General features: G+C 47.0%; 1 protein-coding gene across 1 annotated transcript in view; it reads right to left on the minus strand.

The window, feature by feature from the left end:
• Positions 1-26,742, minus strand: part of FMR1 (fragile X messenger ribonucleoprotein 1) — an 821,120-nt gene that overhangs the window by 467,094 nt on the left and 327,284 nt on the right. Inside the window, exon 6 of the mRNA XM_069612766.1 lies at positions 6,803-6,896. Coding sequence (XP_069468867.1) covers positions 6,803-6,896 — 94 coding nt within the window. The remainder of the gene's footprint in view (positions 1-6,802; positions 6,897-26,742) is intronic.

Below are 26,742 nucleotides of genomic sequence, written 5' to 3' on the forward strand. Positions count from 1 at the left end.
GAGACTCTTTGTCTCCCACTCTTGGACATGATTTGTGGTGTTCCTTTGACTGTTAATGTGTTTTATGGTCTATGCGGTCCTTTACTCCATAGGGTCTCGTGTTTTTACTATGTGTGTTACACAGCACCCTCCGTGCAGTGACACAGGGGTGTCATAGTGACACCCCACCATAAACTCCATACCCTGGGACTGACTACTGTCTCCCAGGGCATGTAAAGTCACCATTGGCTTTACTAGTCCCAAATTATGAACAGAAACCAGTACAAACCATCATATTGTGGACGTACTGGTTGGGGCAATTCGATTGCCCCGGGGTCTGTTAGTCGAGGGGGCACGTCTCCGTCCCCCCTGATCGAGTTTTGGATGGTGGAAGTGGATACTACTTTTTATATTCGACCGCAAATATATCTCTATGGGATTTTCCCATTGTTCGAGGCTACCAACTTTAATTATTTAATTCTCATAGCCTCGAACATACCGCCGGTTTATTCATTTAATATTAATTCGCCGGTTGGTATTTTTTGCCGGAACTCGATTCTAAAACGGCGAGCCCTTTGTTCCACTTTTTGGCGGGCTTCTCCACAGAAGCCTCCAAAAGTGGTGCCACTCTGTCGAGGTTCCAAAGGGGGTTTGGGAGGGGGTTTTGGCACCCTGTTCTAAGTTACCTTGGTAACTCAAGTCGCACTCTTGTGTGATTGGCCCAAGTGAGCATGTTTGATTGACAGCTAGGCTGAGTGAATGGGGGTGTGCTGCATAAAAGCAGGGCTTTTGGGACTGAAACTTCAGAAGTCGCCACAGGACCTGAGATCCGACGAGGGAGAAGCTGAGCCGACCTGCTACGACGACACCACCGGTGGAGCCCTGCGGAACCGACTCGCCACTTCCCGACGACAGAGAAGATCTCCCGGCTGGAGAGTCTTCTTCCCCTGACTGGTGGGCACAACCAGTTTACCTTCTTTTCCTCGCATCCCAGGATGTCTTGTGGTCGAATTGCCGTGCCAAACACCCCGGCAACCGGATAGCCACTTACCACTGGACCTCGAATAAAAGGACCGATCCTTTTAACTGTCAAGGTCCAGTCTTGAAAGCTTCCTGCAGGAGTGATGCTGGCCCACCAGACCCCCCCCCCCCCCAAGTGTGCCAACTCAACAATCTCTCAAAAGATATAATTACTAAATTGGCAAACGAAAGGGGAATGGAGAACAAAACAAAAGCAGATTTTCACTGGTTTCTATGTAGACCTCTCGACTACTGGTTTTCCATCTGGAACTGGATTACTGGAATGGTTATTCATCAGTGTCTTGTCTGTGAAAATTTAAACACAAATAATATATACTTTAATTATAACACTATTAAACTTCTAATTCTTTATATGTTTTCAATTGAAGAAAGGTAAATACCTGCAGCCTATGCTTGATAGCGGATAGGCTAAAATAATTATTGCTAAGTATCTTTCTTACTGAATTTTAAGTTGCTTTTTGGAATTCTTTTACTAAACTTATTGCCACAACAATCTTAGTTATTGTAAAGAATTAATTGTCCAAAAATACTTCAAAAAATGAGTTGTTGAATTCTTGAATGACTATGTTTAATAGTTGAAAATCTGAAGTTGAAGATACACGCTATTTATGTTTTCAGAAAATAGCGTATTCACACCTTTTACTCCAAAGATGATACGAAAAATCCTTAAATTAAAATGTGCTCAAAAGAATTGAAGCAAAACTTGACACCAACGGATCCAGGCTCTTAAGGAAAAAATATGCGCACTAAAACGAAGAACAGTGCACAAAGAAAAAAACACGCTTACAGATGATCAGCACTCACATTAAGGTGAACCGCGCGCTTGAAGAATCTCGCTCTGATGAACCACGCACTAGATGAACCGTGCTCTCAGAAGATCCGCGCACACAGAAGATGAACCACGCAATAGATGAACCGCGCTTGCTTTCAGATGAACCGCGCTCTCTAAACAAAGACCGTGCACTACTAAAGATTACACGACGCCACTGAAAACTCTAAACTCAATCGCTCATATTACTTCCTTGGTAAATACACACCAAACGAGACGTGAATTTGTCACAACCAGGAAGAAGGAATACACTGAAGGACCATGATACACGCCAACAGGTCCTTTACTCTAAAGTAAACTATAACGAATTCACGCGCACGCGAATTATATTAATCTAGATCTAGAAAGGTTAGTATTGTTAAACGTTTTTATAAAAACTCAGAATATGGGATACATTACTCACCGTAATCGTATTTCTGATGGTTGTATCTGCTTAGATTCACATGCTGTGCATAGGCCGACATCTAGTGGAAGCTGCGGAGTATTACAGTTTGTTTTTCGAAACTCGAAAATGGGCGTCGACACAGGCGTGCCAGTAATACTATCCCTAGTGTGACGTCCACTGTACCCAAGATCCCTCACGCGTCTAGGATCCTCAGATTGTTTTTTTCCGCCATACTGATTATTTTATCTTTATTAGAATTTGAGTTTTCAATATATATATATATATATTCAAGACTCAAATTCTAATAAAGATAAAATAATAAAGCAACCGCAATTTCAGCAAAACAAACGGTACTTTTACCAGCCGGTAAACAACACGAGAAAATGGGCACATGAAAGTTCATAGCTTAATAAAATTACAGTTTTCAAAGTTCTTTTCAAAAATAACTTCTTGGCACAATTAGTAGATATTAATATCTTGATAACGATTTCTCAGAAAGACTTAGCTTGCTTCATCTGTAAATAAATTGTTCTTTGAACACTGAATGAGTTCTTCTTGAAGTTTCTTTATCTTCTCAGTAGTTATTTCTTTAAAATATAGTTTTCTATAATTCACTAAAGTTTAATTTTCTTCAGAGCTAATATAACTGCAACCTTCCTCTAAGGAAACTGGAATGAAAGGCAGTTTAGAATGTTGGTAAACATTCCAAACTACATCACAATACTTCTCCTCCAATCATTAGTGTTGAATTGAACCTCCATCTTGGTTTGGGGAATTTGGTACTTCCTGTATATATATATATATATATATATATATATATATATATATCATTAAGGAAACTTATTAAGATATTGGCAAGAGAAATTCTGAATTAAAACCCCACATCACTCAACCAGTTCTCCTAATAAAACAAATATAATAAGGAAGATTAAAAATAAATGTTTACTTAAATCTTCTTAATGAAGATTTTCTCATTGAAAATCGGGAAAAATGCCATGGAATCCTGACATTAACTGAGAACTCTGCGGCTGGTTTCTTCCCTGGCAGTGCAACGGACTCCTGTCTTCCTCCTCGACGAGATCCTCTCTTCCCCCGGACGAAGCACCGACTTGCATCCGCTGCCAGGAACAACTGCCCCCGCTGGAGTATTCTCACCACTTTAAGGTACTGTGTCCGCCATGCCTCCCTTTCTAAAGATTGCTACAAGGTAATAATAATCCCTTAACCTTCTGGGCTGGTCGCCTTGACCATCTAACTGGTCCCTTTCTTTTGGTCCAACTCTTTCTGAACCTTTTCGAGACTTTTGTGCACTTTTCAACCGTGTGACTTTGGACACATTTCGTTCTGATCCTCTTAAAGTGGATCCGGCCTTCTGAACTCTAACTTCACGGTTTGATTCTGCCTTCCTCTCTTGCTGTGTTCTTGTGAAAGTGTTGGGATCTGTTTCAATTTATACTCTATCTTGCTCTCCCTTTTAAACCAAATTATTAGAGTGCCATCTGTGTTAAGCGCTCACCGCTGTCTGAAAATAAGTGGGGCTTTACTTAAGATTGTCTAGTATTCTTTTAAGGGAGTGTATATCTTTTAGTGACCGTGTTTTTGAACTGCTTAAAATTAGTGCCTGTGTGTTTTATTAGATGTGGTTTTAAATAAATAATGATCTCTCTTTTACACCAAGCTCTGGTCAGTGTTTGCTTGTTCTACTGTGTTCTTTTGACCTATTGTGAATGCTCTGTATACTGCCTAACTCTTCTTGAGGGAAGTCGGACTGCTCAGCCACAGCTACCAAGTGAATCTGTGTGGTACAGACTGCTACCAAGTGGGTTTACTGCCAAACACCTGTAGTCTTAAATCTTTTGCAGTGGTCCCAGAGGGAACTGCACAGGTTTCTGCCTAACAAAACCTCACCCTCAAGCTGTAGTATAGAAACACATCCAATGCCGGCAGGGCTCCCCTCTCCCTCAGTTAATCAACGGAGACGAACTTCCCATCAGGGAACAGCTCCCCCCATGTAGTAATAACCAACCGTTTCATCGTAGCTACATAATGCACCTCACTAGTCAGGGGAATCCCAGGAATAAACAATGGCGGGAGCTTCGGTGAATAGAGCAAACCACCCGTGGGAGTCAACTCCAAAGAAGACCAGGCCCAGCATGTAAGCCCAACCAAGTCCCGGGGAACCCAGGAGCGGCTCAGAGCTGTCAGAATAACCAACCTTAGCAGCGCTGGAGACGCGATTGACCTTTCTATCTCCACGTGTCTATGCTCCACTGCCATTCCATACCAGTACCTAAGAAAACTGGCCTGTGCCACCCTATAGTAAAACTAGAAATCAGGCAGTGCCAGACCTCCCTCCCGAACCGGCGCCATGAGCTTCCCCCAAGAAACCCTAGCTTTTTTACCCGCCCATATGAAGTGCGTTATTGATGAACAGAGGTCCCGAAAATATTTTTGAGGTACCCTTATAGGCACGTTCAGAAACACATACAAAAATTTGGGGAGGATAGTCATTTTAACCACGAGATCCTGCTGTATAGATTAAGTGGGAGCGAAATCCAACCTAGCATCGCTTGTCTAGCCGAGTCCGGTGCCTCCACATAATTTGCAGCATATACCTCCCCCTCCTCCATCGCCACGGTGACCCCCAAATGACGAGTGCTCTGTAGATCCCACTGGAATCCCCAACTATCCCGATACTGGGATACCCCACATTCACCAACGTCTTTTGGGCTGTATTTACTGGACACCGGTGAGGTTGACAGGAAGAGGTTTGGCTGATGTGGACTTATGCTGGGGGTGTGGAAGCTTGAGAGGGACTTATTTGCATATGTTCTGGGAATGTAGTAGGGTGGTTGACTTTTGGAGAGAGGTTATAGATTGCATTGATATGGTAACTGGTATGTTATTGCCTCGTACCTTTTTATCAGCGATTTTCCTTTCATCTGATCGTTGGAATGTTGAGTTGTGGGACTGTTCGGATTGGATTGATAGGGCATTATTGATGGCCATAAAACAGATAATGAAGGTGTGGAAATCTAGGAAGAAGCCGCATTGTGAAAATTGGGTGGTGGATATGCATACGCTCACTTGGTATGAGAGGATTCAGGCAATTCGGTATCATAGGGAAGTTGAATATGAGGAGAGGTGGGGGTCATTTCGTGGTCTTTTCGGATGAGGTGTAGTTTCTGTTTTTTCTGTTAATGTATTTTGAGACTGGGGGGTGTTTGTTTTGTGTTGTTGGTTTTGTAGTTTTATCTTGTGTTTTGTCTTGTTTTGGGGTGGGTGGGTGGGGATGATCTATGATTTCTTTTATTCTTTCAATTGCTGTTAACTTAGTGTGTACTTTACAATTCAATGAATTGCTGTACATGGTGTGATCTTTTGCTTGTTCTCACTCTGATATTTTTGAGGTTATTCAGTTGTATTGTATATTTTTACTAAATAAAGTTGGTAAAAAAAAAAGAATCGTATTTATCACCAGTTTGAATCTGGAGTTCAATGATACTGTTTTGGTATGAGAACACATCTGTTTCCACTGACAGTCTGACAGGTCAACACCAAAGTCCTCCACCCATCAGAGCCTTACTCTGGGGTTTAGTAAGTCTATTTTGCTCATTATCATTTTATATAATGAGTCTACACCCACCCCTGGAATTGGTGATATTTACAAGTAATCATCTTCGGGGGGCTCGACAGGGTAATCTTCCCACCATGCAGTGACCGCTGCCCGCAGTCTATAATATTGTACCATTTCCAGGGCTGCGCCTTTATGTTCCCGCCTCCATGTTTGCAGTGTGATAAACTTTCCCTCCAGAAAGATATCACCCAAAGTCCTATATTCCATCCGCTCCCAGCATGAAATAACTGATTATCCCACATAGGGGAGAGGATCGGAAACCTCCACAATGGGAGCCACCTATAATACGGATGTGTCACTCCTACTTTCACGTAAATAGCGTGCTATGCAGTGACCGTACTGTGAACTGGGTCATATAGGCAGTCATCTCTGTATTTTACATCAAGCAGCAGTGTCCTAGTGTCCGACTCGCCAGCCGCCAACCCATCCAGTTTAACATGTTGCAATGCCTGCACATTTCCGTACCAATATGTGGCGAACTGTGCCTGGGCTGCCAGCCAATACAACTCAAAATGCAGTGCTGCAAACCCACCCCTGTCGTATGGCAGTGTCATTTCCGACCATTTCTTCCGGATAGCACCCGCATGCCACAGAAATTGTGTGAGAGACCCATAAATCTTTGCAAAAAAAGATTTGCCTGACCAGAGGGGAACACTGACAAAAATACCATTTTACCAGCCAGGATTCATTCGTTAGTAACTGCTCTGTGTATGTGTTTAGTAATTTATGAGCGTGTCCATGTTGTCTGTGTTTAAATTGTAATATTTTATGAATTTGGTTCCAATTCTCTCATGACTAAATGCCGAAATAAAGTAAATATTGATTGACTGAATATGCAAAACGCTTCAGCAGCACATATACTGAATATGCAAAATAACCATCTGCCAACATTGTAAGAATTGAGAAATAAACATGGAAAGCGGTTACTCACTAAAATGATGAGCTGAAAGTTCTCAGAATCATAAGTCACAGAAAAAGCTCCAACAGCTTTTTTGAAGTCCTTGTGTGCAGATTCTTTGGCACACCTAAGATAAAAAGAAAAGATGTATTTTGACTTAATGTATCACTATTTTATTTGTAACTTCCCCTGAGAAAAATTCAAAACACTTTTGCCAATGTATAGAAAAATGCCTGTACAAGACATGGAGATCAAAATTGGGACAGACATAATCAAACCGTACGCTCAACGTTAGTATTTTTTTTTAACATCATTTGAATAATAATGCTGGTGTTTAACTCTTGGTCTGCAAATTAAACCATTATCACACTTGAAAAACCTTTCCAACATTGTATACGTAAGGGTGCAGAAGTAAGATCTACACAAAGGTGGCATTGTGATTGCAACAAACTTATTGTACCCAAAAGAAAAGGGAACACCCTACCAATACTTAATGATAAGAGGGGTTTCCCTGCCTCGAATAATAAACTAAGGAACCTGCCAGAATGTCCAAAATTATAAGCGTCCACTGTCGTGTCAACTCTTCCTTCCTTCCCTTAAATTTGAAAACAAGTAAGGGTAAAGTCTCTACTGGGTCCAGAAGAAGGACCCTCTTCTTCTGGACAGAAGATTTTAGAGTTTCTTTGAAATGGTACCAGGTAGAGAATTCCCCTACCCCTGGTTTCTCTTCAAAAACACCAGAGGGGATGACTCCCTCCCCTAGTTTCTTCTGCATCTCTAGTTGTGGGTCCCAGACCCCGGTTGGCCGACCTGGCACTCTTCCCTGCCAGGCACTGTGGTGAAAAAGAGGAATGGTGCTTCTCTGAATTCCCAGCTTTTTAGACAGTCCACCTGGTTTACTTTCCTACCGGGCACTGTAACTATGAAGAGCAACAAGCATGTACTGGGTTGCTTTTATGGGCGCAGGTCCCAGATTCACACTTTATGTCCTTGATGCACAGTCCACCTGTTGTTCTTTCTTGCCAGGTACTGCGGCTATGAGGATCAATGAGGATGCTTCTCCACCCTGCCAAAGTTCTCTTGTCCGAGACCCTTGTTTCAGGGCTTCTTTCTTTCTTCTCGCCTCTCCACCACTGGACGCTTGCGATCTGCTGTGGGGTTCCCCCACCTCCCAGCGTCTTGTTCTGGTCTGCTGCGGCTCTGCAGGGCAAAGCCTTCTCCGGCTGGTGTGGCGCCTGCTTCCCATGGTCACCAGACCCCAGGGATGACTGGAGCTTCTTCCTCTCGGCTTCCCGAGTCGTCTGTCCACACCGGAGCTGCTTTGCCCCAGCGTACTCCTATCTCAACGTCCCAGTCGGCCTTCTTCCTTCTCCCATGTTCGCCTTCGTGGTTCCTCCAGGGAGGGCTTGACAGACTTGTGCGTCCTTCCTCAGTCTTTATTCTTGCACAACATCCATAATGACTAGTCCACTACTGTTGGATCCACCGGGTGCCCTTCAGCACTCTGGGCCTCTTCTTCCCAGTATCATTACGGTTGTTCTCTACTGTGTTACAGATGCTGTTCCTCGTCCAGTTTTGCAATGGGCTTCACATTGGCTGTCACTACTCTTTCTCGTCTCAGTATAAGGCAGCAAGGGGGAATGATCCACCTTATACAGATATATTGAGGTATGTGGGGCTGTGCTACCCTTCACAGGGTGAGAGGCTGATGGAGGTGGTAAAGGGGCAAGTTGGTACCGCGTTCTCCCCGAGATAGCATACCCTGCATCATAAGGGTTCTACTCCATATGTCATCATCCCACGATGCACCATCCCCAGGGGAACTAATGGACTGTGGCCGCACTGCCCTGGCCCCAAGGGAAGCCCCCCCCTCATGGAATAAGGGACGGTATCTAAGGATTCGTCACAATACATAAAATAAACTAAGCAACTGTATTTCAACAAGTTATAAGGATAGCTATGTTTGTATTAACATTCTGTCACACACGTTAACCATTTTCTAGAAAGTGGAGGTGTTAAAGTGCAATTGCAGTGCATTTCAAAAAACTGTTTAGCAGCACATCCTGCAGACCTGCGTCAAAATTAAGATCTGACAGATAAAGGAGGTTCAATCTCCAAGGATGAAAGGCATTGCAATGTATCACAACTGCGTTTTCTACAGAGCAACAATTTTATTTTAATGCACCGATCATTGAGACTCTCCTTTGTTCACAATGGCCATCTTGTGGTAATGCAAAGTCAGACATGGGTGAATCAAGTTTGAATGCTGTGGCGGCACAAATTGGTGCATGCACCCCTGCTAGCACCGCCTTCAGCCACCAGTGGACAGTATAGTGTCATGGCATTTAAGCATTTACCATTCGCTATGGAAATGCAGAAGCCACTTTCGCCTGCAATGCATATCAACACAGTCTTTCTCCGTTTTTGGTTTATTATCAGTGTGTGGGCTACATTGACCCACTCAACAGAATTCTTCTCCATAACCAAGCTGCGCTTGGCAGTCAACAGCAAAATGGCTGCGCTGGCTCCTTGGGGCACCATTGGGTCAAAACTGCACCTTGCAGCGACAAAAGGATGGCTGCACCATCTTGCCAAACACAAAATGGGCGAGTTGGAACCGGGAGCACACAGAGAAAGGTGCCAGTGTGTTCTGGGGTACACCCAAAAGAAGCGAATCAAAGCAGCGCTGCACTGCTGCTTGCAAACCAACAGTTCCCATTGGAAAAGGGAAATATTTACATTAAAAATGATGCCGCTCTGATGCTTTTTCCTCCGATTCCTCATCACACAATTTTATTAACGAGCCTCTACCATGCCCATTCACATTCACATTGTGGTCCAGCAGACAAGAGAAGTATCTCTGAATGACAGGCTGTTGTTCAGTTCTGAAGGAATCAAAAGAAGCTTTACTTCAGCCACACAGGAAACGCTTTACTTTTGGGATGCAAAATATCAAAGATCAATATGTCAATTTCAGTGCATCTGTGTTTCAGAACACGACCAGGCAAGGGAGGGGAACAGGGGAGAACGAAACAGCGATCTTACTAGGCCCAGTGACATTGAGAACGCGCAAGTGCATGGGAGGGTGGGAGGGGAAAAGTGCATGGAAGGCGGGAGAAGTGGAAAGTGCGAAGCAGAGAAGAAACAAATAAATAACAATAAATAAATAATAAAGGCAACAAACAGTGGTAGTGCAGCCAGCAATTTGCAAGTGCTAGCTTTAAGGCAGCATAAAGGGTCGGTCTGATAGTGCAGGAAGAAAAAAAAGGGGGGGGGGTTGCATGGGTACAGATACAGACCCCAGTGCAAGGGGTGGCCCGGAGGCAGTGCGAGAGGGTGGCTGGGTGAGCAGGTACGTGGGCCCGGAGGATAGAGGGTGGCCAGGTGCACAGTGCCAAGAGAGAACAGATCAGCAGGGGAAAGGGGGAGCAAAGGCAGAAGAAAAGAGGAAGGTCTTGAGGTGCTTCCGGAACCAGAGATGCTTCTCCTCAAGTTTCAGAGTGGCAGGGAGGCTGTTCCAAAGGGAGGATCCAGCCAAAGACAAATCTACCTCAAGGTTGTTTCTTTGAAAAACGAATGACCCTGAGGGAGTTGGAGGTAGAGGATTGAAGAGCTCGAGAGGGGAGGTATTTGCAGAGGGATAGCTGAAGGTATTTTGGACCCAGGCCCCAGAAAGCCTTGTGGACAATGCAGAGGGTTTTGAATTTAATCCTTGCATCCACTGGGAGCCAATGGAGATATTTCAGAGCTGGAGAGATACGATCCCAGGGCTTGAGGCCAAGGACAAGTCTTGCAATCCTGTTCTGGATTAGTTGCAGAGGGCGGAGAGTAGAGGCAGGTAGATTTAGAAAGAGGGTGTTACAATAGTACAACCTAGGGAGAACCAGAGCTTGGGATACAATGAGCTTCTGGGGGAAGGAGAGAAAAGGCAGAGTACCTCTGAGGAGGTGCAGTAGGAAATTTGACTTTGAGACCTCAGATGTGGGCAGAGAAGGAAAGGGTGGAGTCAAAGATGACCCCGAGGTTCTCAGCCTCGCAGGTGGTGGTAGGAGGCTGGCCAGAGAGTGAGGGGAAAGGATGGTGAAGGTGTGCCGATGAGGAGGATCTCTGTCTTGCTGGCATTCAGATAAAGATCATTGGGGGCACACCAATCTTGAATGGCAGTTAGGCAATCAGAGATGGGAGAGGAGGTGGCAGAAGGAAGCCTGAAAATGAGTTGTGTCGTCAGTGTAGCACTGGAAATTTGTGCAGAAAGTGGCAATGCAGTGGGCGAGAGTTGCCAGGTATTGGTTGAAAAGCCAGGGCGAGAAGTTAGACCCCTGGGGAACACCACAGGTAGAGAGGAAGACAGATGAAAGAAAGGAAGGACCCAAGTTGGACCTGGGAGGGTCGATCTGAGAGGAAAGAGGTCAGCCAGACAAGAGCCTGATCAGTGATACCCAGGTTTTCACGGAGACGGTCGAGCATGATGGTATGGTTGACCGTGTCGAAGGCAGAAGAGAGATCGAGGAGGATGAGGACAGAGGGAATGTTAGAGTCAAGGTTGGAGAGCAGACCTTCACGGATGTTCAGGAGAGCAGTTTCCGTGCTTCTGGCAGCTCTGAAGCCAGACTGGTGGTCATGGAGACAGCCAACAGAATTGGAATGAAGGTTAAGCTGAGAGATGGCCAACTTTTCCAGGAGTTTGCCCACAAAGCGAGTAATGGAAATTGGGCGATAGTTAGCTGGACAAGAAGGATCAGCTGTGGGTTTCTTGAGAAGGTGATGCACAAGGGAGTGCTTCAGAGGGGAGGGGAAGGATCCTTAGGCAAAGGAGTGGTTGCAAAAATCAGCAAGGGTCGGAGCGAGGGTGTCAATGTGCTACTTGATGGTTTTAGAGGAACAGGGATGAACCTGTTTTGACGAGGCTTTCATAGATCGGACTTGTTTAGCGACCTCGTCAGGGGAGACAAGAGGAAAGGACGAGAAGGATGGTGGGGGTTGGCTAAAGGAGGGTCAGCAAGCACAGATGGAGAGGGGAGAGAAGAGGAGAGGAGTGGTGTGGGTGGAGAGGGTGGACAGGATGTCCTCGGTTTTTGAAATGAAGTGAGAGGCAAGGGCATTGCAAAGAGCCTGGGAGGCAACAGGAGGGGTAGAGACTGTAGCTGGGTTGGCCAGTTCCTTGCAGATTTTAAAGAGTTTGGCCGAGTTGTTTGATGCCGCAGAGACACGAGCTTGAATATGGACTCTTCTTGGTGAGGACAGAGTCGGTATTGCCTTTGTAGCAGGCGACAGGCCAGTTTGTCAGAGGATGAACAGGAAGCCCTCCATGTCCTCTCAGCCGCCCTACACTTCCGTTTAAATGTAGCTAGGTCAGAGTCATACCAGGAATTGCACTTGGCTTTGGACTTCAAACGGATCCTCATGGCAGGGGCAAGAGCATCAAGAGTATCAAATTGAAGAGTCGGGCATAGACAGGGCTGTGTCAGGATTGGAGACAGCCAAAGGTGGAGGGGGGGGGGGGAGTGGCAGCAAAAGCCTCAACTGACACACGCTTCATGGGCCGGATGTCTGAGAAGGTAGGTGGCAGTGTTGGGGTAGGCTTGGCTTGGGGGCGGGGGGGAAGAGAGGGAGAGATGAGGGGAGAGGAGGGAGTGATCGCTCCAGGAGAGAGAAGTAGTCAGAGGCATGGAGAAGGGGAGGTCAGAGGAGATCAAGACATCGAGTCTGTGCCCTGCAGAGTGAGTCAGGCCAGAGGGGAGGATAGACAAAAAATCAGGATGACGAGATCCGACAGAAAACAGAACACTTCTGTGTGTGTGTATTTATTTTGCATCAACACAGGAAGTTTCAGGTGACTAGACAATTTATTTTACAGTTCTTTCGATAAGCACGAAAGGTAAGTGAAATATAAACGGACAAGGTTGGTGATGGATAGTAGTAACACATATAGGTGTCGGCCTCAGAACTGTTGAGGTCAAAACTTCAATCAGATGCACGTTTCCCACAGATGGAGGGGGTATAACAACCCTAGAAAGCAGGGAAAAGTGCGCCTCAGACTTGCATGGGTCCAAGGCATAGCTTACACATGGTGCACACAACAATATATACATATAACATACACAAGGGGGGTGGAGTTGTGTCACAAGGATCGACACAGGGTGTGTTTCGGCCAAAAAAAGGGGGCTTGGTTAGCGCCTGTCTTTGTGCTGGCCTTCGTCAGGAGAGGCACCTGTGGCGGTGCTGTCCATTGTATCTGTGGATTAAAACAGACTAGTGAGGATCTCCGGTATCGATTGACTAAGTACTAAAAAGTATTCAATACAGGCAAAGTAGTGCCAAGGCGATACACCATGCGGTGTATCTGGAGAACAGCATACCTACTGCTGTGGTGGCAGGAGGTTGCTGTTTGGGTAATCCTTAGAAGATGCAGGATTGGCGGTGCATTAATGGCACTTGGTGAGTCGGCTGTCAATTTGGACGGGCCGACGTCTCTCAGGGTCCCGTGCGACTGGTATAGGCCAGGACTGGTCCCATATCTGAGGGGACAGAAAAACGGGTAATGTATCCCGAACTGAGCGTGATGGACAGAATACCGTTGGTGATGGTGGTCCAAAAGTGCTCGTGAGTGCTGGAAGAAGCACGCCTATTGATTGATGTGGGGGCCGTGTCCTCGAGGTATTGCGAGCACTATCAGTGCTGTTGTATCCAGGATGGAACTCGGTCAGTGATGGGTTGCCGAGAGCATCAGGTGGCTCAAGAATTTCTAGGGTGACAATGGTGCTCACGAGGGTGTATAGCCTAAGGGCCTCACTGCCGACAAGATGGTGGACACTGCATGTGCAAATGCCGTGCCGGGCAATATAGTGCTATAGTGGGCTACGTGACGGTGCCTGGAATAGAAACGTTAATTAGAGTGGAGAGAACGTGGTGCATTAGTGTTGCATTGAAAACAGCCCAGTCCTCTAGCCGAGGGCAAAGTGCTCGTACTGGTAACTTACCGCAGTAATCTCGCAGGTGCTTGGCTGATCGAGGACCTCTGAACCCCGTGGTTGCTGTATGGAAGGCGGAGTGGTAGTGCCTAAAAAGCTATTCTGGGGCTTGCAAACAGCCAATCTGGGGGCGCTGTGACACTGAGGCTGGACGCGGGAGACAATCGCGTAGAGCTAGGCATGATGTCCAATGGAGTGGAATGGAGCAGGGCCGCACAGCATGATGGGCAATGTAGTTCCTGTGGGCCAAGTCGTGTTAGCGCGGCGCTGTGTGCTCCAAACTGTGGGGTGGGTCAACATGTATCCAACCAGTTTGTGCCGCTTACTGGAGTGGTCAAGTAGTCACACACGGGGTAAAGGGGATGTGGCGCCCCTCTTGTGTTGTTATTAATAATTGAAAACATATAGAGACCTTTATCAAAGAAAGGACTGAGACAAAATCCACCCGGTCTATACAGCTATTGTGCATTAAACATTGGGACCTGCCTGCAGCAAGAGGTGTTTGTCAAATACTGTCTGGCCCTGGTCCAGGCTGGTTGTGTTCATAATGCTAGCGTATGGGCATGACGTGTTGGTAGATGGTGGTGGATCTACAAAGCCTGATATCTCTCCAAATGTATGAGTGGGTGTCTGCGTGGTGACATGCTAGAGGTGTTTGTGTTTCAGAAATGTTTCCATTTGACGGTTATGTTTAAGCCATTCCGTACTGAGTCCAATTTGTGAACCCACTTTTGCTCAAGTCTTGTGAGGGCCAATTTAATGTCGCCTCCACGTCGTTGTGGCTGGAGTTGCTGGACCACCGTCCAGGAGAATTGTTCTTGGGTGTGTTTTTCCTTGATGAAATGTTCACCGAAAGGCTTGTCTTCAACTTGGTTCTTAATGCAGGACCTGTGCTCGTTAATCCTTTGTTTGATGGGTCTGATGGTTTTGCCTATGTATACCAAGTGACAGGGACACTTGATGGCGTAGATGACGAATCTACTTTCGCAATTCGTGTGGCTGTTCAATTTCCAAGTGAGATTGTTGTGGGTGAATGTTTTGCTGTTGTGGTGAAACGGCATGCGACACATTGTCCACAGCTAAAGTGTCCCACCACTGGTGGGAGATTCCACAAGGTAGAAGCAGGTTTGGTAGGTTCCAGGAACGTGTGTACCAATGAGTCTCTTAAATTTTTGTTCTTTTTGAATGCGAACAAAGGTTTTTTGGCTAGGCTCCCGACGTTTTTAATCAGATGCCAGTGTTTATTAATTGTGTTTTTTATGAGATTGCTCACGGAGTTGTATGTGGTGACGCAGACGGTTCTGTTGATAGGATCTTTTTCTTTGGTGGTAAAGACGAACTAGACACCATCCTTCATAAAAAGAAAAAACTTATACGAACAGAAATGCATGGAACCTTCATGCTAGAATACTTGAAAGCGGGAATTATCCCAGAAGGATTACAAGTTAAAAACATTCCCAGGGTGTTCACAGACAACCCCAAGTTCAAAGTAAACTTCAGTGGCGTAGGCAACAAATGTAGCCGAGACTGGATTATTCTTATAATAGACACAGCCAAGGAAGAATGTAAAAAACAGGGAGAAGACTTGGCAACCCTGGAAAAGAAATTTGTGGAGGATATCACCATTAATGACGCCAAACTAAAACTGGAAAAATTAGAAGAAGAGGTGGTGAAATTCAACCAACTCACTGTGGAACGGAAAGTACAAAAATTCAGAAAGGAACTCAATAACTACGCCGAAGAGAAAACATATCCCTATCTCAAAGAAACATACTACAGCGACCTCCAGCATATTGTGTCTTGTTATTTGCAGCTCAGTCCTCTTCCTTCTCTAGTATCCTCCGCACCCTCAGTCTCTTCGGGATGTATAGGTGTGTGCTGTCTTTGATTGCGTAATTTATGAAGGGTAACCAAACTTTGCTAAATGTCCTCAATGGCCCCCATACCATCGCTGTCATCTTTTCCACATCTACCGTGTCCCATATTGCATAGTACTATTGCATAATAGATAGCAGCTCCTTCTGTTTCTATTGTTTCACTATATACCACTTTGCGGCCATCATTAAGTTTGCCCATAGCGTTACAGCACTCCCACACATTCTTTGTTCCCCCTCAGGCAAAGAGCAAAGGAGGACCATCACTCCATCAGGCTCCACATCTACTCCCATTATTCCAAATACTTTTGATGTCACCACCTGCCAGAAATGTTTAAGCTGCGGGCATCCCCACCAGATACGTTCCATCATTTGTACTTCCCCACACCCCCTCCCACGTTGCCGACATTGAGGTGTACATTTTATGGAGTCGCTCTGGGGTGTAGTGCCAATGATTTAGCAGCTTGTATTGTAGCTCACGATGCTGTACCGAAGTAAATGAGGTGTGCCATCCCTTTAGGGCTTTGCTCCATTCCTTGTCCGTGAGCACCTTACCCCTTATCTTCTCCCATTTGCCCCTCAGTGCCCCATTTCCCCCCTCCTCCCTGCTCAACAAAATCCTGTAGATCGCTGAGTTCTGCTCCCTGCTTCTCTCTGTAGTGGACATTATCTTTTCCCACTCTGTTCCCTTGTGGCCCCTTCCATCATTGCGGGTGCTCCGGCCCAGTGTTGTAATTGTTGATAAGCAAATAGGTCTCCCTTCCTTAGGCCTAGATCTCTAGTGCAGCTTTCAAATGAACTGAATTGGGTTCCTTCATACAAATATCCGATCTCCCTTATCCCTCTTTCCACCCATCGTTTAAACCTGTTAAAGTCCTTTCCTGGTGGCAAGGCAGGATTTCCAAAAATAGGCGTCCGTGGTGACGGCTACGAAGCCAATTTAAACCTCTTGGTTTAAGTGATCCCAGATCTTCAAGGTGTTCCTTGTGATTGGGTATCCCAACATCCCCTCTGGCCCGTCTTTTCTCATCCCCAATACTTTCCAAAGATGCTCTCCCACCACTGCTTGCTCCATGCACACCCAGTGTTTTTGATTTTCTGCCCTCCCCCACTCCGTCATAGCTCTCAGTTGCGTCGCCTGGTAGTATTTCATTATATTAGAGCAGCCTACTCCTTCCTGGGTCTTGTTCCTAAATAAGGTTTTCCTCCATATCGTCAGCTTTTTCCCCTCCCAGATAAACCCCATGTTGCACTTCTGAATGTCCTTCATCAGCCTCCCCGTGACGACAAGTGGGATTGCCTGGAAGAGATATAGGAGCTGAGGGAGCAGGTTCATTTTGACGGCAGCTATTCTTCCAAACCATGATATGCACAGCCCTTTCTACCTCGCTAGGTCCGCCCTAATTTGTTTTAACAGCAGTGGGTAGTTTGCCCAAACTATTTGCTTTATGGGAGCCGTCAGGTTCACCCCTAGATATCTAATTGATCCCGTTGCCGACCTGAACGTGTCGTTTACTAGCTGCCTCTTTCTCGCTCCCCGATTGATAGGTTTAGGATCTTTGATTTTGAAAAGTTCACTTTAAAGCCGGACACTTCGGGGAACGCTCCTCCATTATTGCTGGTAGGGAGATTTCCGGCTCGGTGATCATCTACGTCATCGGAAAACAGGGCTATTGTGTGGTGCGCCTTCACCCAGCTGACCCCTCAGATCTCCCTATTCTCGCTTATCTGCTTTGCAAAGGGTTCCATCACCAGAGCGAAATGGAGCAGATAGAGGGGGCATCCCAGCTTTGTTCCTCTTCTCATCGAGAAAGGGCTCGTTAACCTCCCTCACACTTTTACCTTAGCTAGGGGATTCGGATAGTTCGCCTGTATAATTCACAGAAAATTCAGTCATACTCCCACCTTTCTGAGTGTTCGCTCCATGAAGACCCAGTTGACGCGGTCGAGCACCTTCTCGGCATCAACATTAATAGTTAATAGGCAGGTAGGTGTGGTGCCTCCAGCCCCTTTCAGCCTTATCAATTATGTGTAGGATCCTTCTCATATTGTCGAACGTGTTCTGACATTGAATAAACCCGGTTTGGTCCTGTGCTACCAAATATGGGTAATCCTTTCCAATCTTTTTTTTTTTTAAACATATTTTTATTGTTTTTGAGGTCATAAACCATCAACACTTTTATCCCACAAAGGTCACCAAACCCCCCCCCCCCCGAAGATTCGGGCCTCATTCATTTCTGCTTCTGGAAAGCTTATGTGCTGTATATGTCCGATATTTTGATGTTGTGTGGGCACCATTGTTCCATATAGTCCGACTTCAAGTATTCCAAAACCGCCCCCCATTCCTTCGTGAAGGAGTTCTTCTGATCCTGAAGGTGGTGCGTAATATTTCCATGGTCATTTGCGACCACACCTTCTGCAGCCAGGTGAATGCTAGTGGCGGATCTTGTTTTTTCCAGTTTTGGGCAATCGTTGCCCATGCCATGATGACTAGGCCCATGAAGCTTCTCCATTGTGCTTTGTGAAGTCTCTTGGCCTGTGGGTCCTTGAATCCGCACAGCCATACCCGCTCCCCCGTTTGGTCGGCCTCTGGGAACATTTTTGTTATTTCCATTTGCACTTCCCTCCAGAAGCCCTTGACCCCCTGGTAGTCCCACCATATATGCCTCCACGAGCCTGGTTCAGGGCATCCCCTCCAACAGCGGTCCGACGTTTCCGGGTACATTATTTTGAGTCTCTCTGGAGTGTAGTACCATTGTGTGATTATTTTAAGCCCCATTTCTTTGGTTTGGACTGCCCGGGTGAGTTTTGGGATTCCCGCCCACAGCTCTGTCCATTGCTGTCTGGATATCTCTTCCCCTAGCGCGCTTTCCCATCTTTTCATGTATGTCCATTTGATTTCTTCTTCTTGTGTATTGATAAAGTGGTATAAAGTTGACACCAGTTTCTTGTCTCCTTCATTGGTTATTTGGAATTTTTCAAATGATGTTAGGTCCCTGGTGGCACCCTGTAAGGCCTCTGGTGTGTTAAGCCAGTGTTTGATTTGCTCATATTTTTACCTATCCGTTTCTGTGAGGTTCCACATTTTTACAAATGTCCGCAAATATTTCTTTGTCTTGGATCATTTCCCCGATTTTCCTGCACCCTGCGGCTTCCCATTTTTTGAATGCCCCCGGTTCTTGACCCGGTGGGAATTGTAGATTTCGGCTTATGGGTGTGAAGGGGGCCAGTGGGGTGGTCATTATTCCCCTCTTGGTTTGTTCGTCCCAGACATCGAAGGTGGTTTTCATGACCTCGTTTATGTGAAGATATGTTGTTTGTACTTCCACAGTAGGTCCTCCAGGGGGGGTCCTGGCGACAGCCCTATCTTGTGTCACCCAGATTTTTCATTGGTCATCCCCCAGCCATTCTTTCAGGACCCAGAGTTGTGCTGCTTGATAGTATCTCCTGAAGTGTGGGAGTGACATTCCGCCTGCCTTGGTTGGTGCTGTGAGGATGGCTCTGGCCACCCTTGGGGGTTTCCTGTTCCACACATAGGTCGAGATGGCCTTTGACAGTGCTTTAAAGAAGGAGTTTGGGACCATTACTGGGAGGGCATGGAAATAGTATAGCACCCGGGGGAGTATGTTCATTTTCACAGATTGTATTCTGCCCCACCAAGAGACCCTTAACAGATTCCATCTATCTAGATCCTTCTTAACTCTAGCCAAAAGCTGCGGGTAGTTACTCGCAGTTAGCCCATCCACCTTATGTGCGAGTGTCATCCCTAGGTACTTGATACCCCCCTCAGCTGTTTTTAGACCTAGGAGGCCTGCCTCTTTTACCAGTGTCCCCTTGTCCCCTGCTAAAAACAGGATCTCAGATTTTTTCTTGTTTATTTTTAATCCCGATATCTCTCCAAAGACCTCCAGTTCTTTCAGGGTTTGTGGTAGGGATTTCACAGGGTCCTCCAGGGCTAGACGCATATCGTCTGCGTATGCTATGACTTTGTGTTGTCTGCCCGCCATCTTGATCCCCAAAACCCCTGCCGATTCCCTGATTTTGATTAGGTGGTGTTCCAAGAATATGGCATATAGGAGAGGGGAGATGGGGCATCCCTGTTTAGTTCCTCTTGATATCTCCACCCTGTCTATGACTTCCCCATTTATTGCTATTCTAATGGATGGGGATTTGTAGTTGGCTTTGACCATGTTTATGAATTGATCTCCAAATCCCATGTGTCGAAGTGTCTTAAAGAGAATGGACCACTACCTGGTCAAATGCCTTTTCGGCATCTAGTGAGAGCAGTATTGCCGGTGTATGGATAATGCCTATTTTTCTGCCAGGTGTATTATTCTTCTTAAGTTGTCATGTGTTTGCCTGCCGATTGGTCTGTGTTTATTAGGGTCGGGAGGAGAGGAGATAGTCTGGTGGCCAGTATCTTGGTGTAGATCTTTACGTCCAAATTTATCAGGGCAATAGGGCGATATGAGCCGGGGAGGGTTGGGTCTTTACCTGATTTTTGAAACACTAGGACCTTTGCCTCGTTCATGGAAGGGGTTACATTTCCACTGGCCTTGAATGTGTTCAGTAGCCTTGTCAGGAATGGAGTGAGAATGTCTGCATATTTCTTGTAGAAGGGGGCCGTAAAGCCATCTGGGCCTGGTGCCTTAGAATTTGGAAGGTCTGCTATCACCCTCCGGACTTCTTCTGTTACCCGAGATTCCAGCACTGATTTGTCTTCCTATGATATTGTTGGAATGGGGAGAGATTGTAGGAATCTGTCTGGTTTCTCTTCATCTGGGTGCTCTGTCGCATAGAGCTCTTGAGAAAAGGCCTTAAATGCTTCCCCTATGTCCTTAGTGCGTGTTTGTGTCTTTCCATGTGCATCTTTGACGTTCAAGATTGTCAATGAATTTTGTTCGGCGTTGTCTTGCTAAGTATTTGTCCGCCTTGATGTATTATCTTTGTTTTAGGTAGAGGGGGCCTTTTTATTGCGAAGCATATCAAGTTGACCTTGTACATGTTTCAGTGCCTTTTTGAGGCTTCTAGTGGGATGGACTGGCAGCTCACCTTGGATATCTGTTATTTTCTTTTCCAGTGTTCGTTCCCAATCATCCTTCTGCTTATCTTTGGTGGCCTTTAATGCTATAAAGTGTCCCCGGATCACTGCCTTGAAGGCTTCCCATACGGTCCCTAGAGGTACTTCCCCAGTGTCGTTCATTGATTTTGACCCCAACTGCTTGTCCAGAGGCTTCTTTCCCTTTCGGGAGACTGCATGTCCAACCACAGCGGGGCATGGTCTGAGAATGCTATAGAGCCCATTTCTATTCCTTGTATTTTCCCCATCAGTCCCACTGACACCCAGAAAGTCTATTCTCGACATTGTGTTGTGCACATGAGAGTAGTATGTAAACCACTTGCCTGACCATTCAATTCCCTACAGGTGTTGCGTAATGCCAACTGCGCCATCTTTTGTTTAAGTTGTTTGGATGGGGCCCCCTGACATTGAGTTCCTCCCGAACTCCTATCCAACCTAGGTTGCCAGGCCATGTTCAGGTCTCCTCCCAATATTACCTCTCCTTTCGCAAACCCCTCTAATTTCTCCAGGGTATCTCGGAGGAAGCCGTCCTGCCCAGAGTTTGGTGCATATATTGCCGCTAGGGTAAGCCGGAGGCCCTCTATTGTGACATTTGCAAATGTGTACCTCCCTTCCCTGTCAACCTGTGTATCTGAGAGTTGCTGCCAGTCCCCTTTTTACCGCCATCATCACTCCCGCTCTTTTTTCCCCGGCGTTCGCCTGCGCCCAGACCGTGTACCCTCTGAGGTTTACTTTCAGTCTATCCTGGGCTTTTATATGCGTCTCCTGGAGGAACAAAATGTCCGCCTTCTCCATCCTTAGCAGAGCCTCCACTTTTTCCCTCTTCTCCGGCGAATTCAACCCTCTCACATTTAGTGAAAAGATTCTGAACTTCCCCATCATGTTTAGTCTATCGCTGCTGCTGTCTTTCCTGCTTGTTGTGATCCCATCTCTCTTCCGGAGTCCCCCTCTCTGAGTTTCCCCCACAACCTCCCCAACAACCTCCCCAACAGCCCCCGAACAGTTAACATTAACTCAACTTTTATCCCGAGGAGGGCCCAGGCACCTAAGGTTGCTAGGGCGTTGTGCCTATCGCTCCTTGCCCTCACTTGACTCGGGATGACCTTTGCGGGGGGTCCTTGAACTGACAATTTTTGTGGAGTTTTCCTTCTACTCCACTGAGGGTTGCTCTATGAACCCGCCCCCCACCCAATTTATTTATTTATTTATTTATTTTGCACAATTTCCCATCCTCTTGGCCTCTTATGCGGTTCCCCTTTGGTTCTGGCTCTACCCGGGTCTACCTCCTCCGTTTGCAGATCCATTATATAGAGTCCTTCCTCACTGGTGGGCACTCTTCTCTGCTTGCCTTCCCACTCGAACAGAAGACCAAAAGGAAATGTCCACTTGTATCTTCTCTCTTTAGCCACCAACTCCCTCACCAGTGGGGCCATCTCCCTCCTTTTTAAGAGTGTCGCCGAAGCCAGATCCTGGTATAACTGTATATCCACCCCATTCATCCTTATGTGGTCTATTTGCCTTGCTCTTCTTAGGATGTGCTCCTTCTGTGGGTATGAAGAGAGGGCCGCCAATACATCCCTTGATCTTTCGCCTGGGGCGCTCGTTCTTTTCGGGCCCACCCTGTGTACTGTCGATTCCAATGCGCTCTGCTTCTTGCGCCTCTATTTTATCTCTGAATACTTCTTGAACCGCAGTCTTGAGGTCCTTGTCCGACACTGATTCGGGCATGTTCTTTATGCGGATATTGGATCTGCGTGAGCGGTTTTCCAAATCTTCACAATGAATTTCTAGATTATGGGTTAACCGAACCAAGTGTTATTGCGTTTCACTGTTTTGTCTGGCTTCATCTTCAACATTTTGCACTATTCTCTCTATGGTGTCTGTCCTTTCCTCCAGCTTGGCCACATCTATTTTCAACTCCTGGACTGCCTGCTTCATTTCGTTCCTCATTGAAGTAAATTGGTCCTGCACTGTGGACATGAACTTGTCTTGCAGCTCCACGAACCAGGGATGCATGTTGTCTTTTGATGGGGGGAGATTGCACTGGTTTGGGGTGGTGGTATCCATTGTGGATTCTTCAATTGATCTGTCCCTTGAGGTTGCCGTGGCCTCCGACAACCACATATGGAGCAAATTTGAGTCTTGTCTGGGTGGCTGCGTCGCAGCTTGAGATGCGCCCCTTCGCCCTGGACATTGTCCCCTAGTTATGGTAGTCCTGTATTGTCTACGGGTGTCTCTTGAGGGGTTGTGGTGGGGCACCTGCGGTGTCCCCTTGAGGTATCTCTGGTGATAGGATTGTTATGGGATGGTGTTTTCACCTTCCACCGATTGTGTGTGGTAGGGGCCACTTGGCAGCTGGTCGTGGAGCTGTTTTACTGTGGGGAGAGTTATGTGACTCTCCCTTCCACTCTTTGTCTGTGCTGCGTGCTCGTCGTTGCTTTGGGGCCGTTTCCACCCCCCCTTGGAGCTGCACCCCCCTTCTGTGCTTTGTTATATGGCTGATGCTGGGAGGGTGGAGTGGGGGGGTTTCAGTTGCGCCTCTGTCCAGGGTAAGGTGCCCTTTGTTGTGCGCCCGACAAGGCCTTTGTGAGGTGGGTAGAGGAAGGAATGCCTTGCACGCGCGCACCTCTGTCTCAGGGTGCTCCTTTCCTCCGTGACTGGTGCCACCTCTTTTCGCCGGTCTCCTGGGTGCGCGGAGGCCCCGTGTGTCGCGCTGTAGCAAGCCAGTGACCGCTCCAGTGGGATCTTCTGTCCGTCCTGCGGGCGCTGAAGACTCCGGTGGGGATCCGGTTGGGCCCGCCTGGCCGCCTGTCCCACTCTGTTTATTAGTGTGCTGAGTTTCGCTTCAGCGCCCCTTATGCGTCTCGCACCCAGCCTCTGCGTTGCGTTGGCGTCAGCTCCGCTCCCACAGCTGTGTTGCCGATGTGGGCGCAATGAGCCCCTGGGCGTCGGAGTGTTTTTCCCCTTTTTCCTTCTCCCGCGGGAGAAATTCAGATGGCCCTGCGCGCACCTCCTGGCCCACTGGGCGGTCCTCCGGTTTTGTCTCTGTGCGGCCTCTCCTGGGAGTCTACTGTGTTCTCCCTCGATGGGGGAGGGGCACTTGCTTCTCTCGGCGGCAGTGTCTACCCCGGGGGTCTTGTTGAGGGATTTCTCGCTGCTCCTGTGCCCGCAGCTTCTGGGGGGTTGCAGCTGATATATCGGTGCTGAATCGCTCGGAATTCAATATTTATGGTGCTTTATTGTTGGCGGCCCGGCGGGAGCACGGTTCAGGCACTACTTCCACTGCCGGCGGGCATCTTGGATCCAATCCTTTCCAATCTTAACGCTAATACCCCTGTGTAAAGTTGGGCATCTACATGAATGAGCGCTATAAAGCGGTACGAGGAGCATTGCTGTGGGTTCTTCCCTGGTTTCAGGATGAGAGTGATGTGTGCCATGTTCATGGATTTGGATATTTCCCCTTTCTCTCGAAAGTCCTTAAATACCCCTCTTTGGCTAGCAGTTTGGTGAATGTTGTCTAGAATGCTGCCGTTAGCCCATCTTCCCCCGGGCTCTTATTTGCCTTTAGTCGTTTTATTGCTCTTTGCACCGCTTCGCATGTTATGGGTTCCTCTAGTTGGACTTGTTGCTCAGGGGATAATATAATATTGGACCTTCCCAGACTGCTTGGTATGCCGTTTGCCCTTCCTCATCCATTGGTCCCGCCCCGTACAGGTCTGCATAGAATTCTCTCACTATCCTGCATTTGGCTCTCTCAGTCCCCACTTGTTTTCCCCCCTCTATCCTCCACAGTGGTCATGAACGTGTTCTGTTCTCTGGCCCTTGGCTGTCTCACTAAAACTGTCCCCCACTTTGCTCCTAGAACTTCGGCCTGCTCCTTAGGAAGGTACTCTCCATCAGCCTATCAATTAACTGTTTAAGTTGCCCTCTCGACTGCGTTGGTTTCCTGGCCACCTTATTTGTTCCATTCTCCTTATGCATCCTCTGAAGTTCCTGTATTTCTCTTTCCAGCCCCCCACTTTGCCTCTTTCCTTGCCTCACAATTCTGCTTCAATGCGCTTATGAAGTGTTCCTTAATGTGCTGCCTAAATGCATCCCGTCTCTACCTGGGCCGTTTCTCTCCCCCACCCTCTCCTCCATGAATTTGTGTATCTCATTCTCCGTTTGCTGCCTCACTTCACGATCTCTGAGAAGATATTCTTCCAGTCTCCATCCCCAAGATTAAAGTCTCTAGCCATCAGCTCCCCCTCCCCAAACCTGCCCAGTTCCTCCAAAAACCTTTCAAAGAACCTTTGCTGTCCCTGATTGGGGGCATAACCTGATGCCCATGTATATGCCAGGCCACACATTTTCCCTTTCACCAGCACATACTCCCCTCTGGATCCAGTTTCACCTTAATCCCTTCTGTTCTTAAGGATTTATGGAATAGGATTGCCACCCCTGCCCGTTTGGTCCCCGCGGCTGCATGGTACTGGAAAGGGTAGCTCCTGCTACGTAATCGACCCTCATCTCCCTTCATCAAGTGTGTCTCCTGTAGACAGAATATTCCTGCACCCTCTTTGTCGATTTCCCACAGGATTGTGACCCTCTTATGCAGGCGGTTCAATCCCTTACATTCCAAGAGTTTAACCTATGCATTCCTTCTTGCTAGTGTATGCACCAGGTCACCCTGACGCCCCCGGTTTCCTTTGTCCAACTGAGCTTTTGCCTTGCTGTACCCGGCTGCCCTCAGGACTGGTTATACATCCCCAACTTGTAACTGTCCCTGGATCCATTGTCCAGGTTCTTATGCGAACAGTGGGCAATATTCACCACCCCACCTCCGCCCGTTACTCTCCCAATTCCTTACCCTGCATCAGTCTATATTCTAGTCTTTTAGTCCTTTTTAGTGAGCCTCCCACCGTAACATTGTCCTTCTTCATGTCTTCTTCACCTTTTTCGTACTCCACCACTGGGACCCAGATCTTGCCTCACGTGAAACCTCCCCTCGTACTGTCCTCTCCTGCTTCTCTTGGACCCACCCCCAGTGCACTTAGACTGTCTTCAACCTGGGAAACTGTTTTTTCCTCATTGCCCATTACAAAATTGGAGCCTTGCTGAGAAGAGCCATCTATATTGTATCTTCCTCTTGTGCAATTCCTCCGTGAGTGGTTTAAACAGGCGCCTGCTCGCCAGTGTGGTTTGGGACAGATCATCATATATCTGGACTTCGCACCATCTTACTCGGATTTTCCCTTTCGTCCTGGCTTTTATCCTTATTGTGCATATTCACTAATATGTCTATCTCTATGGTTGGTCCCTGTCCCCCTCCCCGCCCACTACTAGGTTCTCAAACAGTTCCTGAATACAGACTTCCAGGTCAGAGCCCTCCACTCCCTCTGCCAGGTCATTTATCCGAATATTGTCTCTTCGCAACCTATTTTCTAGGTCCTCGCATTTCTCCTGCAGGGTCCTTATCCACTCCCTGACTCCTTTGTCTGTTGTGTCCATTCGGACACCTTTGTATCCGGCTCAGTTAGGCCCCTCTCCCTCTCCATTACTCGCTCACCTGGGGAGTCAATGTCTCTCTGGTTGTTCGTGATGGCCTGCGAGAGCCCTTCCCTTATGCCTACTCCTTCTGCCTCGACGGTCTCTGTGAGTTCCCCTTTGAACTGGACTAGTGCTGCAAGCAGATCCTCTTTCGTTAGTGCTGTAAGCGACATTCAATCAACACTACAGCCAAGTCAATGCCTAGTCTGGGATGCTGAGGAAAACCCTTATCAATGTATTTTTATGTCTAGTTCAGTACTCTGGATGACCACCCTTGTATAACACCCCCCTCTTAGAATCCCCCTGACCCCACTGAGCTAAGAAGTAGGTTTGTTTTGCAAATTAAAAGGTTTATTTGAGAATTTAAACAATAAAATTAATATCTGATAGTACACTTAGACATATGATGTTGATCAACAATGGGTAATCTGGCACTAGCACACTTCTTTACAATCAATGAGGAGTTAGTATAGGATGGATAAAAGTAGCAAAAATACTTTTATGATTTCAAGGGAAAAG

Source organism: Ambystoma mexicanum, chromosome 5p (genome assembly GCF_040938575.1).
Source record: "Ambystoma mexicanum isolate Mex_15411 chromosome 5p, UKY_AmexF1_1, whole genome shotgun sequence".
NCBI classification, from domain to species: Eukaryota; Metazoa; Chordata; class Amphibia; order Caudata; family Ambystomatidae; genus Ambystoma; species Ambystoma mexicanum.